The sequence below is a fragment of the Solanum verrucosum genome, unplaced genomic scaffold (assembly GCF_900185275.1).
Source record: "Solanum verrucosum unplaced genomic scaffold, falcon-dt-bn FXZP01000252.1, whole genome shotgun sequence".
NCBI classification, from domain to species: domain Eukaryota; kingdom Viridiplantae; phylum Streptophyta; class Magnoliopsida; order Solanales; family Solanaceae; genus Solanum; species Solanum verrucosum.
In genome coordinates, this window is record NW_026019988.1 from 913680 (window position 1) to 928963 (window position 15284).

The 15284-nt window shown below is 33.6% G+C and overlaps 2 protein-coding genes and 2 pseudogenes across 2 annotated transcripts; 2 read left to right on the forward strand and 2 right to left on the reverse strand.

The window, feature by feature from the left end:
• Positions 1–828: 828 nt before the first annotated feature.
• Positions 829–2857, reverse strand: LOC125818689 (uncharacterized). Its single transcript, XM_049498201.1, has 2 exons — positions 2420–2857; positions 829–1324 (listed from the first exon to the last, which is right to left on the reverse strand). The coding sequence occupies exons 1-2, from the start codon at positions 2797–2799 to the stop codon at positions 856–858; spliced, it is 849 nt and encodes a 282-aa protein (XP_049354158.1). The 5' UTR covers positions 2800–2857; the 3' UTR covers positions 829–855.
• A 4364-nt stretch (positions 2858–7221) lies between these two features.
• LOC125818833 (protein MAIN-LIKE 2-like) lies at positions 7222–9115 on the forward strand (annotated as a pseudogene).
• A 2028-nt stretch (positions 9116–11143) lies between these two features.
• Positions 11144–11871, forward strand: LOC125818694 (uncharacterized; annotated as a pseudogene).
• Positions 11872–13817: 1946 nt separating this feature from the next.
• LOC125818835 (uncharacterized) lies at positions 13818–14618 on the reverse strand. The gene has a single exon (XM_049498352.1). It carries the CDS (start codon positions 14616–14618, stop codon positions 13818–13820), a length of 801 nt encoding a protein of 266 aa, XP_049354309.1.
• Between the last annotated feature and the right edge of the window lie 666 nt (positions 14619–15284).

Below are 15284 nucleotides of genomic sequence, written 5' to 3' on the forward strand. Positions count from 1 at the left end.
AAACCACGACTGTATTCACCTTAATTCCACACATTTTGGCAGCCAAATAAGGTAGAAATTGTAACAACATTGGAATGTAAGCTATCAAGTTCCATTTCACGCAGCACTTGGACAGCCTTGTCCAGAAGACCATTAGATCTATAACTCCATAAGCATCAATCAGTACATTATAACTAAACAGATGCAGCATGTCGTTCAAGTATAAAAACAGTGTGGTTGGGTTGAGAAATTAAGTCCAACACAAAAAACTACTCTGGTTCGCCAATTGCAGAAACACATACATCAGTTAAAATGACAGAAAAGTCAATAGGAACAAAAGATCCAAGTCTATCACCCCAGAACTCGGACCAGTAGAATCTATGGAGACATTGTGTCAAAGAACTGGTCTATAATAAGCACCATGGGGTTCACACCAAATTCCAACGTTGATATTGGTGCAATACATGATAAGATATTCAACTGAAGACTATTATCAAATATAAGTATCGAACATAAGTCCAGCTAATCTAGGATCAAACGAAAAATAAAATGCAGCGTATGTTGAACAGCCATCAAACAGTGATGAAAACAACTTAAGGTTTCTCAAGTATCCAAACACATATTCTACCAAAAGGGTCAAACGAAAGAAAATCCGAATCAAGCTCTCTAACCCCAGCAAGCAAAAGTGAATCAATTGTTCACTATCGCACATATATACTTTAAGCAAAAAGCTAGACAGGAATCCCAACAATCAATGTAATCATTTGGCAGCAAACTTAACTATAGATTAAGCAGTTATGTAAAAACAAAAGAGCAGTTAGGGCTGAGCACTAGTTTTTAAGCAAAAAAAAAAAACTAATCTTTCTATTCTTATCACTAAAGTTGAAGGCTTTGTAAAGATTGCATGATTAGTTGGTTCTCAACAGACATCCCCACAGCATCGCCATTCTTATGATCAACTTGAACGCGTCCACCTTGTGGAGATTGAATAGTCTGCATCGCCTTATCGGAAAGTTGAAGGCTTTGTAAAGATTGCATAATTATCTGGTTCTCAACAGACATCCCCACAGCGTCGTCATACTTATGATCAAGTTGAACGTGTCCGCCTTGTGGAGATTGAATAATCTGCATTGCCTTATCGGATTTCCCTTGATTGTTATTATTACTATTACCATATTTTTGTTCCTTTGTCTTCATCATCATGGTTAATATCACATGTTTTCTCTCAACTTTGTTTGGGGGCAAATATTTTGATGAGAGATAATATTCTCTGATATGCCACTCACTCTTTCTCAATCTCTTTGATGACTTGCGTTTACCGTTGTTGGTGTCATAGTAGTAGTACCTGTAAAAACAAACAGGAATTAGTCGAGGTACAGACCATGAATCCGAGCTAGTTTAGTCAACTATTTGACCGAGTTCAACTCTTAACTTTAAATACAACTAGAATGCAACTCGAGTATCCAAAACTCAACCAGAACCTCCGGGACACAAACCAAATATGCAAATTAATTATAAAACATGTTCTGAACCTATTGGAATCATCAAATCATTAGTCGAGGTGCGTGAATGCTATGGAATCAGTCGAGTTGCAGATAGTTTAATCAACTAATATAACCGAGGTAACTCGATCAAATCATTAGTCAAGGTGCAGATAGTTTACTCAACTAATTTGACCAAGGTAACTCGGTCAAATCATTAGTCTAGGTGCATGAAAGCTATGTAATTAGTCAAGGTGTGGATAGTTTAATCAACTATTTGACCGAGGTAACTCTTAACTTTAATATAACTAGAATGCAACTCGAGGGTATGAAACTCATCTAAAACCTCTAGGATACAAACCAACTATGCAAATCAATTATAAAACATGTTATGGGCCTATTGGAATCATCAAATCATTAGTCGAGGTGCAAATAGTTTAATCAACTATTTGGCCAATGTAACTTTTTTTTTATGACCCTAGTGTCCAGGCCATCTTTCGCGCCCTTCCACCAGCAACAGCTACCAAGTAATAACTCTTAACTTTAATATAACTAGAATGCAACTCGAGGGTATGAAACTCATCTAAAACCTCTCGGATACAAACCAAATATGCAAATCAATAATAAAACATGTTATGGGCCTATCGGAATCATCAAATCATTAGTCAAGGTAATTAGTCGAGGTGCAAATAGTTTAATCAACTATTTGACCAATTTTATGACCATGGTGTCCTAGCCAGCTTTCACGCCTTCAACCAACAACGGATACCAAGTAACTTTATGCAATTCGAGTGTATGAAACTCATCTGGAAACTCCGGAACACAAACCAAATATGCAAATCAATTACAAAACGTGTTCTGAACCAGTTGGAATCACCCAAATCACAAAAAAAAAAAAAAAGTTCATGATCGATCATCGGGGAAGTAATCATCGATCCCAATAAGTTACTAATTCTTACCAAGAAATTTTGATGTTGCCAATGTGTTTATCGTTGGAATAAAAAATAGACTTAATTTTGGGATTAGGTTTCCAAAACCCCGGAGTATCTTTACTAATAAACATTTTGCATTTCTCCTTGTTCTGAAAAGTGATTATACATCGTGTGTTCGTCGTCATCCCCTGAGTAGTTTCAAGAATTTGTAATGGACTGAACACTCTGATTCCGTAAACTTCATCCACATCCTCCATAACAGTATGCTTACAGGCAAAAGGCTTGCCTATTACGTATTTCACCAAATACTTCATCAACTCCTTGTCTGTTGCTTTCGAACAACCACCATTATCCGTTGCTTTCGAACTACCACTTTTCTCTATTGAAGAGAGATCGTAAAACTCCATTGAAGAGAGATTGAAAATGATGAATTAGAAGAAGAAGATATTTATTAGGACTCTTTACTACAGTTCTTGTTAGGTAAAGGTAAACGTGTATTAGAACTATTTACTTTATGAGAACCCAACTAATTTCGATTCGGGTTATATAAGGCCCCGTTCGGGAAAAACGCTCTCTTTCCATATTCAAAACTTGTATTAGATTCATTTTTCAAGAAATGTGCTTTCATTTTTTTAATTTCATTTTTTTTTACAAAAACCATATTCTTAATGAATATAAATTATATTTAATTAATATTCATATACATAATTTATAAACTAGATTCATATTGATTTAGGTTTAAAATAATCATATTATATATATATATATAAAAGAGAACCCTAGGCTTGCCTACGTGGCGCCACCACAAACAAGAATTCCTTTTTAATTTATTTATTTCCAAAATTAGCCTTCCCTTACATGAAAAATTGTGACTGTTATTAAAAGTTGTGACTTTTATGAAAAATTGTGACATTTATGAAGAGTTGCGACTTTTATGAAAGGTTAACTTTTATTAAAAGTTGTGACTTTTATGAATAGTTGTGACTTTTATTGAAAAGTTTTGACTTTTATGAAAAAGTTGCGACTTTTATGAAAGGTTGTAACCTTTATAAAAGGTTGTGACCTTTCTAAAGAGTTGTGACCTTTTCGGTAAAGCACAATAAATATTTGTTCACACTACCATTTGTTGTCTATAAATAGAGGGGTTTCCTCTCATTTTAAAACAACGAAAATTTTGAACTTCATCTTCTTCTGCACAATTAAATATTTGATTCTGAACTTCTTTTTCTTCTTCTTTTGCACAATTAAATATTTGTGTATATTGCTCATGTTGAGTGACTCACTAACGCTATTGTTTTTGTATCATTACATCAGTGAATAAAATTGTTTCATCTTAAGAGAATCTATTTCTTTAAAACTCGGGTACTAGAGGGAAATGATTTCCTTAAGGAAACACTGTGCATTCAATGAGCTCGATTTTTCCTTTCTGTTTCATTCTATTGTTATAGATCCTGGTATATTTTTTTACAGTCATTAATTTATGCTTATGATACTAATTGTTGTTTTTTAGTACATGTTTTAAACTTTGTTTTTTATGTTTCTGTAAAGTTATTGTTATAAGTATTTGTTAGTACAAACTCTATGTAAATCCAACTACTGCAGATTCACAAATAACTTTTCACAGAATACATTTTTTTACAACATTCTCCAAAGATATCTTTTCTTCTCCAAGAGATCAAGCCTAGAAATTTATATGATTTTTTGTTGTTGTCATAATAATGTTAATATTAACCGGAGTAAAAAAAAAATAGAAACTCAAATGATAGAACTAAAACTAGCAATTAATTACAATTGTATGATACACTATAATGACTATTCTCTCGCACCAAAGTACTCTTTTGAAATTTTTTCCCCATTATTTCTTACTTCTCTTTCACCCTTTTCAAGGATCCTTAAAGTTTTGTTCGTGAACAACTTCAATTTCCAAACACCGTCATAACTATATTATAGAGTCCGGAACCAAAAGGGCAAAAAAAATTGCCAAACATTTCAAAAGGGAACATCATATTTTTTAAAAACCAAAAGGGCAAAATCGCTCCTGCCGAAGTGATTTTCCTCTGACACATATTAACATTGTTTACTTTGTTAAAAATAAAATCGCTGCCCTGGCAACGATTTTTGTCCAATTTTTTTTCTTTTTCTTTACTAAAATAGCTGGTACAACATCGATTTTTTAACTCTAATTTTTTTTCCTCCAACTAATATCGCTACTATGGCAGCGTTTTCATAGAAAAGAAAAAAATTGGCAGCTTTTTTGTAAAAACTTTTTTTTGGAAAATCGCTGCCATGGCAGTGTTTTCCTTAATTTTTTATTTTTTTTGAAAATCTTTTCTTAATTATTTTTTTTATGTTTTATTAAAGAACAATTATTTTTAAAAAAAATTACTGACAGGGAGCCTGATTCCAACCAAAATTTTGGACTCGACGTAGATATCATCAAAATGAGGCACAAACTTTAATCAGAGTCGAATTAGGCTGCCTATTCAGCGATTTTATTAAAAAAATTATTTTTTAATAAAAACGCCGCCTTGTTTTCAAAACGATTTTTTTTTAAGAAAAACGATTTAAATTTTTTTTGAAGAGAAACGAATTTAAAAAAAAAGAAAAAAATTTAACTAAAAAGCTGCCAAGGCAGCAATTTTTAGCCATTTGGCAGCTTTTTATAAAAATATATATATATATATATCTTGAAATCGCTGCCTTGGTAGCGATTTCGGTAGAAATATTATTTTGATTTTTATTTTTTTTGAAATTTCTGTCAACTAGTCAACATATGATTATAAAAAAAAATTATTTCAAAATCGCTGCCTTGGTGGAATTTTTTTTTCTTTTCAAAAAATCGCTGCCCGTGCAGCGTTTTTGCGATTTTCTTTAAAAAAAAATGAAAATTGCTGCTATAGCAGCGTTTTTATATAAATAAACTTATTTTATTTTTTGCTGGCAGCGATTTTCATTAATGTTTTTTTTTTAAACGTTATTATAAATTTCGTGGATATATTTTATTTTATTTTAGAAATCGCTGCCTTGGCAGCGATTTTGGTTGAATTTTTTTTTATAAATATCGCTGCCAATTATATATTTTTTAAATCGTATTAAATTTATTTTTTTCACTAACAAGCAGTGAAATTTCCTTCCAATTTTTTTTTTTTTAATTGTTCAAACATTCACATGTCATATTAAAAAAAAATCCAACTCACATGCATGCCTAAAAATAGAAAAAATTCACGTGTTTCATTTAAAATTTTCTTATAAATTAGTTGAAGTCTCCCTTCAAACTTCAAGTATAATTTTCTAACTCTCCTTTCAAACTTTTTCAAAAGTCTTTCCTCTATAAGGTAAGCTTGGATTTATTTTATTTTTAATTTTTAACTTTTATATGGTATTGTGAATATATTCATCTTTAAATAATGGGATAAGGGTTAAAATTACCTCTCAATTTTGTTTTATTAGTTGACTTTACCCCTGCCGTTTAAAACAAGTTATTTTTACCCCTGCCGTCAATAAACTTAACAAATATACCCCCCCTTGGATGGAAAGCCCCAAATCAATTAAAATTATCCAATTTTAATCCGACCTGACCCACTTAATAATATAAAACATTTCTTTTACCCAAATCAACTTTATTTTCCTCACTACCACCAAAGCCACCACCCTCTCCGAGGTCTCCTTCATCATTACCGCCGAAACCACCACCTCTTCATTTGAGCAAAGCACCCTCATCAATACCCAATTCCCCACTAGGCAAATCGATCCTAAGCAACTTAATTTCCTCAAAATTCTTCAAAAGCTGTATAAGGGAGCGATGTGTAACAAAAACAAAATCAAATAAGTCAAGATATAATAAAAATTGAAAACTAGTAAAAGCACATGGATGCACTTATTGCTCACCTTGGAAGCTACATCATAGAGGTTCCTTATTCTTTTGAGCTGCTATAAGTCCAGCATAACAGAATTTATTTAGACCAAGACCAGCAGCAGTCATGTCTCGAATAATTACATACCTGCAATGTTGGAAAAAAAGCCAATTAGATGACGGAGGAAAACAAAGATTATGAATCCAACAGAAAATAAACCACAGAACATCATGTTCGGAAAGATTGGATGGAAAATGACACTGAAACATCAACAATGAGCGCAGAGAAGTTAACTCTTGATAGGGTTGCTGACTTGGAAGAGGTAGAATAGTGGGAGAGGTGATGGTTTCGGCGGTGGTGGTGAAGGAGATCTCAGAGAGGGTGGTGGTGGAAAAAATAAAGTTGATTTGGGTAAAAGAAATGGGTTATATTATTAAGTGGATCGGGTCGGATTAAAATTGGATAATTTAAGTAAAATCGGATAATTTTAATTGATTTGGGGCTTTCCATCCAAGGAGGGGTATATTTGTTAAGTTTATTGACGGCAGGGGTAAAAATAACTTGTTTTTAACGGCAGGGGTAAAGTCAATCAATAAAACTAAGTTGAGGGGTAATTTTGACCATTTTCCCTTAAATAATTATATTAACACTAACACTTATTTTTATATTTTGTATATAGATATGCATCCGTCAAATATGTACGTACATCCTGGTCCAGTAGAGTATGATGTATTTAAGATTCAAGTTCATCATCGTTCCAAAGGAATTTGGAACGGTAGCTCAAGGGAAGAGAATTCTTGCTTATATACGCGTTGTGGTGATGTTGAATTTTGGCAACATATAAAATATCATCCTTTAAGTCCTCGCATTCGTTGGTATTTTAAAAATTATAGATTTAAAGGAATTCTTGATGTAGGATGTGTGTCGTATGACTCCGGATTAATTTCTACTTTAATTGAAAGGTGGCGTCCAGAAACGCATACCTTTCACATGGGAACTGGTGAGGCTACCATAACTTTACAAGATGTAGAAATTTTGTTCGGAATGGTAATAGATGGTAGTCCTATAATTTCAAATGGCGCTGATACTTTAGGAGTTTTGGGTAGACAAGAAATGATGTTTGAATTAACAGGATGGTCACTCGATAATATGATTATTTTTCTGATGTTAGTAGATTGTTAACATATAAATTAATTGAGCATATTGAAGGTTTATATGATATTACTGATCATTCAACTGAGCATGAGGTGCAACAAAAGTTTAAATTATATTTATTATGGTTATGTGGTGGATCAATATTTTCAATTAAATCTAATAATAAACTTAATTTAGACTTTTTGATTGACATGCAAAATTTAAATGTAATGTCAATACAAGCATGGGGGAGCAGCCGCATTATCATATTTGTATAATTGTCTATGTCGTGCATCAATGAAACAATTAAATGAAGTTTGTGGATTTCTCTCTTTAGTGCAGGTATACATTTATTTTTTATATACTAGTAATATGCACTTTTAAATTTAATTGTAATCTAAGAAATGTTGAATTTTATTTATTGTAGATTTGGGCATGGGAACGTATTATTCCCCTGCAACCATTACTGAAATCTCTAAGGACCAATCAACTTGAGGTTTTAACTGCGCTTGCACATAAATGGACGCGACGTAGAAATCATCAAAATAAGGCACTGTCACGCCCCGAGCTACCCCAGAGACGCGGACACGGGACCTAGGACCACAAGTGATCCCAAGCTAACCCTGCTGGCATGATCATGAGCATACTAAAGATCATAAACTGATGCGGAAGCTAAATCATAAATAAATCTGAAAAGATGGGGAATACCCATATACTATAGCTGAATATATGGAAACTGATGAGTTTAATACAAAAGAAATATCAAACTCGAGTACTAAACTGAATCTAACTATGTCTGAAATAAGCCTCTAAACTGACTAGAAATGTTGGGACATGCCCTAACTAGATCTAGCAAAACTGAAACTAAAGACTAAAAATACTGAAAAGAAACTCATGACTATTGTCCTCGGAGAATGAGGACTCACCACTGATTCTGCTGAACTGGAGATCGGGAACCGATCTAAGCGTGATCTGGATGCTGAGAACCTGAACCTACATCACGAGAAGATGTAGCGCACGTATGCGTCAGTACTTGAAAGGTACTGAGCATGCAGGATGGAGTAAAGCTGAAATAACATATAACTGAACAAAACATACTGAGCAATGATATAATCTGAACATGATATAGCTATTGAAATACTGAATACTGAGCTAACTGAATGCAATGACCAAATTTATAACATGCTAAGACTGAATACTGACTGTACTGAAATATGGTCAATGCAATAGAGTCTGACTGAACTGTGGGAGCTACTAATAATCGACATAAAACCACATGAGCTAAATATGGAGTCCGATGTATACGCCCCATCGAGAGGACCCAATATACCCTGCCAGAGGTATAAAGGCATGCTAGCGTGATCACTAAACTGATGTTGCCCACAGAGGGGACTTACACCTACGTGGCTCGTAGTTCTGGGACTATATGGGTACGCTGAAACCCTAGTCCAACTCGGTATTATGCTACTCCCAATGAATTAAGTGGTTAACTAGTTATGACTGAATTTCTATAAATACTGGATAGCTCGAAACTGAACATGCAAACTGAGAATGCAACAATTAATCTGATAATGATGCATTCATAAACTGAGGCATGTATAACTGAATATATTATGACTGAAATTTTGAATAGCTTAAAATACTGACATGTAGATACTCATACTTGAAAACTCCTTTTTAGAAAACAATACTCTGATCATTGATGACTTGGGAAGTCATACAGCATAAAGATTGATGGTATATCTAGATACCATACTATTGATACATTGATGACCTACTCAATTGTCATACTAATCATGTATTAGAAGCTCTTTCTCAAAACTCATCTTAACTTTCTCAAAAACTCAGTTTAAAACTCTAGTGTTGTCTTAAAGAAAAGCTTCTCATAATTTATAACTCAAAATAGGGTTTATGCTGAAATATACTGATAATGTGGCATAAAACTGGAGTATGTATATCTGAATAACTGAAATATCTGACCTAGCATGTGTAATTCAAGAACTAATGAAATACATAGCTAGGGTTCTAGAATTCATGCCATAAACTGAGCAATAACATGATAATCTGATTTGGAACATTTAAATAACTAATTCATGATAATCTGTTGAAATTCTAGAAACCCTAGGTCTGTTCATAACCATGGAATCAAGAATCTGACTGAATTCTAGGGACCTAATGGGCGAAAGGAACCCACTAGTGAAATCCCACATACTTGGTGACGAATTCCACGGAGAAATCTTTCGATTTCGGGGCTGGAACTGATGGAACCTTGCTGCGTTCTTGAACTAGGGTTCTTGACCTTTTTCTCCTCTCTTACTTCTAATTTTTCTAAGTTTTGATTAATGAATTTGACTTAGGTAGGTTCTAGTTATGTTTCTAGGCTTAAACTGATTAAAACCTCATGATTTAGGGTCTAAACGACGTATCTTAGGGGTTAAATGAAATAGGAAAAGATCAAAAGACCCATGAATTAGTTGTTGTTGGAGTGACTGACGGACGGGACTGACGGTCCGTCAATCAATCGACGCTCCGTCGATTGGGTCCGTCGGTCGAGTTTGCCCGACAGGGCTTCACTAAAACGGGCATAAATTTTTACTCGGATGTCGAAATTTAGCAAACTCGGTGGCGTTGGAAAGATAATTCAATTATCTATCTAACCATAGGTCATGAGGCACATAATTCATTTTTTGCTAATAGTTATGACCATCTGAAGTTGACCCATCAATAATTTTCAGCTAACTGGCTGCTAATCCTCATCTACGGTCAGACCTACGGACCGTGGATCGATTGACGGTCCGTGCTGGTCGACCGTAGTTTGTGTCAGAGGCTGGTTAGGGAAGTCTCGATCCACGGACACAGAACGCGGACCGTGGTCTGATCTACGGACCGTGAGTCTGTCCGTGAGTCGGGACTTAGCCAAATTTTCTGACTGAGTTATGGGGAAGTTTTCTATCACGAACCACGGACCTGCAGAACGTACCGTGAGTCCATCTACGGTCCGTGGATGGTGTCCGTGAGTGCCACCTGTAACACCAGAAATTTGAAATCTCTATTTTTGGATACGGGGTGTTACAGGCACGAACTGTAATCGGTGTGATTAGGGATGTACTAGATAATCTAACTGATGATCAGGTATTTAAATATTATTAGTATTTTTAACTATTCATATTTGTATCCCATTTTATTTAAATTTTTAACTATTCATACTTATATCTTACTATCCAAGAAAATCATGTGAATATAATGACATATACATAGATTTTTGGTAGGTCCTCAAAATAAGATATTATATGACATAATAGTACAAAAAAAATATTTCATAAGATTGTTTTAGTTAGTGTACATATTTGTTTTTATTTTTTTGTCAAAATTTTTTAATAATTATCTTACTTACATTTTTTTTATAGTTTATTTGGCAGCCTTATTCAGAAGATGTTATTAATGGATTGCCTGAGTGGTGTCGGTCAGGACACTCTGTCTGGATGACACATGTGCCACTTATTTATGAAATTTATCGTGAGTGGCACATGATTGATCGTGTTGTGAGACAATTTGGTTATTTACAACATATTTCTGGACCGTGTACTCAATTTTTTGAACATTATTTTAAGCGTGATAAACGATTCAAAATAAAACAAGAGGATATAGATGCGTTTAACTATACCCACAATATTTATGGGAACAACGTCAAAATCGTATATTTCAACCTCCATTTGTAAGTGATCAAGCAGATTACTTTCGTTAGTACATGAGGCATTCCTAAATGTTCATTGGAAATTCACAACAACAGAAAGGGCATCAACACATGGCAGGAAGACATGAGGCATTAGTATGTATATTATGTAAATTTTAAATTATTATATCGATCTTTAACAATTTTTTTGTTATTAATAATTTTTTATTCATTATAGGCTAGGGGTCATGAAATGAGTATCGTCGAGCTTGGATGATTGAAAATGATGAAAATCAATCTAATGAAATGAGACAATATGTGGAGGAAGTCGCTCGTATTTCAATGGAGTCAATGAATGCGGCCTTCCAGGGAACGCGATTGAGCTTTGCTCCTGATTACAATCCTCCCACTCAATACGATGAACTACCACCAGTACAAGTATCTCGCCGATCGCGACAAACAACACCTAGAGATAGTGCACATCGAGGTAGAATGAGCATTGGTGAAGGTCGTGGTCGAAATCGTGCGGAGCATCATTTGATTGATGGAGATAATTTGGTTGATAATAATACACATTTGGTGGTTACTCCCGAGCCTTATTATCCCACGCTTGATTTTTCTGCAGGCCCCTCTAACACTAATACTAATTTTCAAGTTAAGAAACAGTTGGTTTTGTAACTCCACATGTTTCGATAACTGGTTTTGCGCAATTCAGCTGATCTCAATATGGTATTCAACATGGTATGCGTGAATTTCTTATACATAATTCTCCATTTGGTGGGAGGTTGAATTTTTCAAATGTAAGTATTATAATTTTCATAGAAATTTTATAATTTTTTCTAAATTTTTTGTGCATATTTATTTTATTATATTATATTGTATTGTATTATAGGTAATCGTGTCCCATGATCCAAGGTTTAATGCTGAAGCTTCATAACATTCAATTTTTTATAGAGAAAAACCACCTCGAAGAATATCTAGGCTACACAAATCAACTAGATGTGGAACAGGTAGTCACTATCAAAATGAGAGAGATTCTGAAAATGAAGACGAAAATGAAGACGTAGAAGATTCAAAAAACTCAAAAGAATAATTTTTATGTATCTTTATTTGAAGGGAAAATACATAAAAAACCCCTTAAACTTGGCAGGAAAATTTACTTTAGTACTTTAACTATACAGATGTTTATTTACCTCCCTAATCTCATTTAAAGTGATAAATATCCCCCTTAATGATGACGTGGCATAAAGAAAATAGTCAAGCGCGTCTTTCTTTTTGATTAAAAAATTGGTCCCACTAATATATGTATTATATAATTAAAAAAGAAAAAAAATCACCCACCTGACCACCCCTACTTTCATCTTCTCCAAACCCACCCACCCCCAATCCCCTTTTTATTCTTCTGCAAAACCCCCCCAGCCCTTTTCACTTATTTTGAACCCCTTATCTCATCCCCTTTCTCCTTTTTCGAACGCCTCCATTGTACTCTACCTCACCTGCATCTTAATCTTCATCTTTTTTTTTTGTTTTCGGATCTACTAAAGAGAGAAAAATCATTAAATTTTGTTCCGATCAAACTTGAGATTTCTGTCAAACAAAAGAAAATTTCAATAACACATTTTAATGATTTCAAAAATTATGATTGTTGTATGTCATGAAAAAAATAAGGTTTTTTGAAGATGGAATATTGGAAAGGATTGTTTTTTTTTTACTAAAGGGTCGAATTCATCTACATTTTCAGTTGATTTATTTGTCCTCAAATACCAAAGAGAGCAATAAATCGGTAAAAAATTCAATGTAGGTCCATATTTGTTGCAATCTCACATCAATTGATATTGATAGAAAATGTATAAGAATTTTCTCAAAAGAAATTATTGAAATTGTTAGAAGATATTGAGGTTGAAAATAGAGAAGTCATTAGTTAGAATTAATAATAATCAAGCAAGAACTAAGAAAACACTAATGGAGGTGGAATGTAGTGCATCCATTGGAGAGAGAAGGGAAAAAATTAAATTTTAAAAATTGATTTCTGACATGGGAGAGAGAAGAAGAAGGGAAGGAAAAAAAATAAAATTTTAAAACTGATTTCCAACACGGTTCTGACGTGACAATGATGTGGCGTTGATATGGCAATGACTTGGTGCGTGTGTAATATACTTGCCATTGTGAGACTGACTTTGTATTCTTAGGGTGGTATTTATTCACTTTAAATGAGACTAGGGGGGGTATATAAACACCCGTGTAGTTGAAGTACTAAAGTAAGTTTTCGTGTTAAGTTCAAGGGTTTTTTTTTTAATGTATTTTCCCTTATTTGAAAGGCTAAAGATTTTTATGCAGTAAAACAAATTTTTATGTGTGTTGAAATTTGTTGTTTCGTGTAAATTTAAATAAAGGGTTTGAAATTTATTGTCATCGCAATGAGATTCTCCTCTTTATTTTCAACATTTGCAGGATATTTCTTTTCCTTTAAGTTATGTCAAATCAATATTTTTTATGTTAGGTCAAATCAATACTTTTTAACTTAGGTCAAATCAATTATATAATTATAATATAAATGTAGTGTACTTACAAAATATTAAACTATCTTTTTACTTTTTAACTCACTTGAAAGATTAATTTAATCAATATATTTAAAATGCAGCAAGACAAATTAAATTCATGTCAACAAGTATTTAAAAATGATATATTATAAAATTAATAACAAGACAGAAAAATTACATTCTTCTTAAAAATATAGACAATATATTTAAAATCGAGTAGGACATTATGCCTTTGTGTGACCTGTTTCCTTACAAACACTGCATTTTCTGGCCATGCGAGCTGGAGCTATATCCATATCATTCTTAAGTCGGCTTCTTACTTGCATACCACATGTTCGCAAATATTCAGTAGTTGCAATTAAATTAAAAGGAGTTGGCGGCCAAAACATTTCATCACCCACTGAGGTAAATGTCTCGGTGTATGTTTGTTTGTAATATTTTATACTGTAGAATTTACTTACATTTGACTTTGGCTCGATTCTGCGAAGTCCACAAAATTTAATGTCATGCGAGTAAGGCATATGATAATTTCTCCATTTTCCACAAGAACATTTCTTACCTTTTGCAATAACCTTATGGACATTTCCACTTTTACCATCATGAGCAAAAGTAAGAATTTCAAATACTCCATCACCAGTGTTGTAAGTCATCATATCTGTGTGCCCTTGAGCTTTTTGATAATAATCATTAAATTTTTTATCTATTGCAACAGGCCACAGCATATTACTTTGAAGTAATGTGATTGCAAGGTTGTTTCTTTCGATAAAACGATCAACAAGAGCTTTGAACGTCATTCGAACCATGGCAGCCACAGGAAGCCCCCGAGCTTTTTTCAATAAACCATTATATGACTCAGACACATTTGTCGTCATTGCACCCCATCTACGACCACCATCATTATACATTATCCATTTTTTCAAACGAAGTTCATTTAACCATTCATATGCTGCAGGAGACAATATTTTAATTTGTTGCATCCGTTGCACAAACTTTTTGTTTTGGTGCTCTGTAGCAGCCAACCACATTAATTTCTCGAGTTCACTATTTACAATTTTTTAATTAAAATTTGCTTTTAAGTGTCGAACACAAAATCTATGGTATGTGTTGGGTGGACTCAACCAATCATAAGATTGAATACATTGCAAGATTCCTTGATGACGGTCAGAAATGAGGCAAATTCCTTGTCGTTCACAAACAACATATGTCCATAATAACTTGAGAAACCACGACCAAGACTCAAAACTCTCACGTGCAACTAAAGCATATGCAAGTGGGAAAATATTTCCATTGGCATCAATCTCAACCGCAATTAACAGTTTCATATCATACAAACCATAAAGATGTGTGTTGTCGATGGAAATGACCAGCATACAACTTTTGAAACCATCAATGCTCTGTTTAAAAGCCCAAAAAAGAAATTTAAAGATTTGTTCACCTTGCATTGTTGTAGAATGATGCTCTCACTCAATAATAGTGCCTGGATTGAATAATTATAGTGCAGCAATGTATCGAGATAATGCCTTAAATGAACTTTCAAAATCACCATAAATCATTTGAAATGCTTTTCTCCGACCTTTTTGTGCTTTTCTATAACTAGGAGTATGGTGATGCTTTCCTTTGATGATTTCATGGATCATCTTAATATTTATGTCTAGATCTTGCATAACAAATGGTATCAATGAAGTGGTAAT

Excerpts from the sequence above, each read along its gene's own strand:
- LOC125818689 (XM_049498201.1), bottom strand. The coding sequence starts at position 2,799 with ATGGAGTTTTACGATCTCTCTTCAATAGAGAAAAGTGGTAGTTCGAAA. Across the intron at positions 1,325-2,419 it reads GGCAACATCAAAATTTCTTG|GTACTACTACTATGACACCA; the intron begins GTAAGAATTAGT and ends TTGTTTTTACAG.
- LOC125818835 (XM_049498352.1), bottom strand. The coding sequence starts at position 14,618 with ATGTGGTTGGCTGCTACAGAGCACCAAAACAAAAAGTTTGTGCAACGG.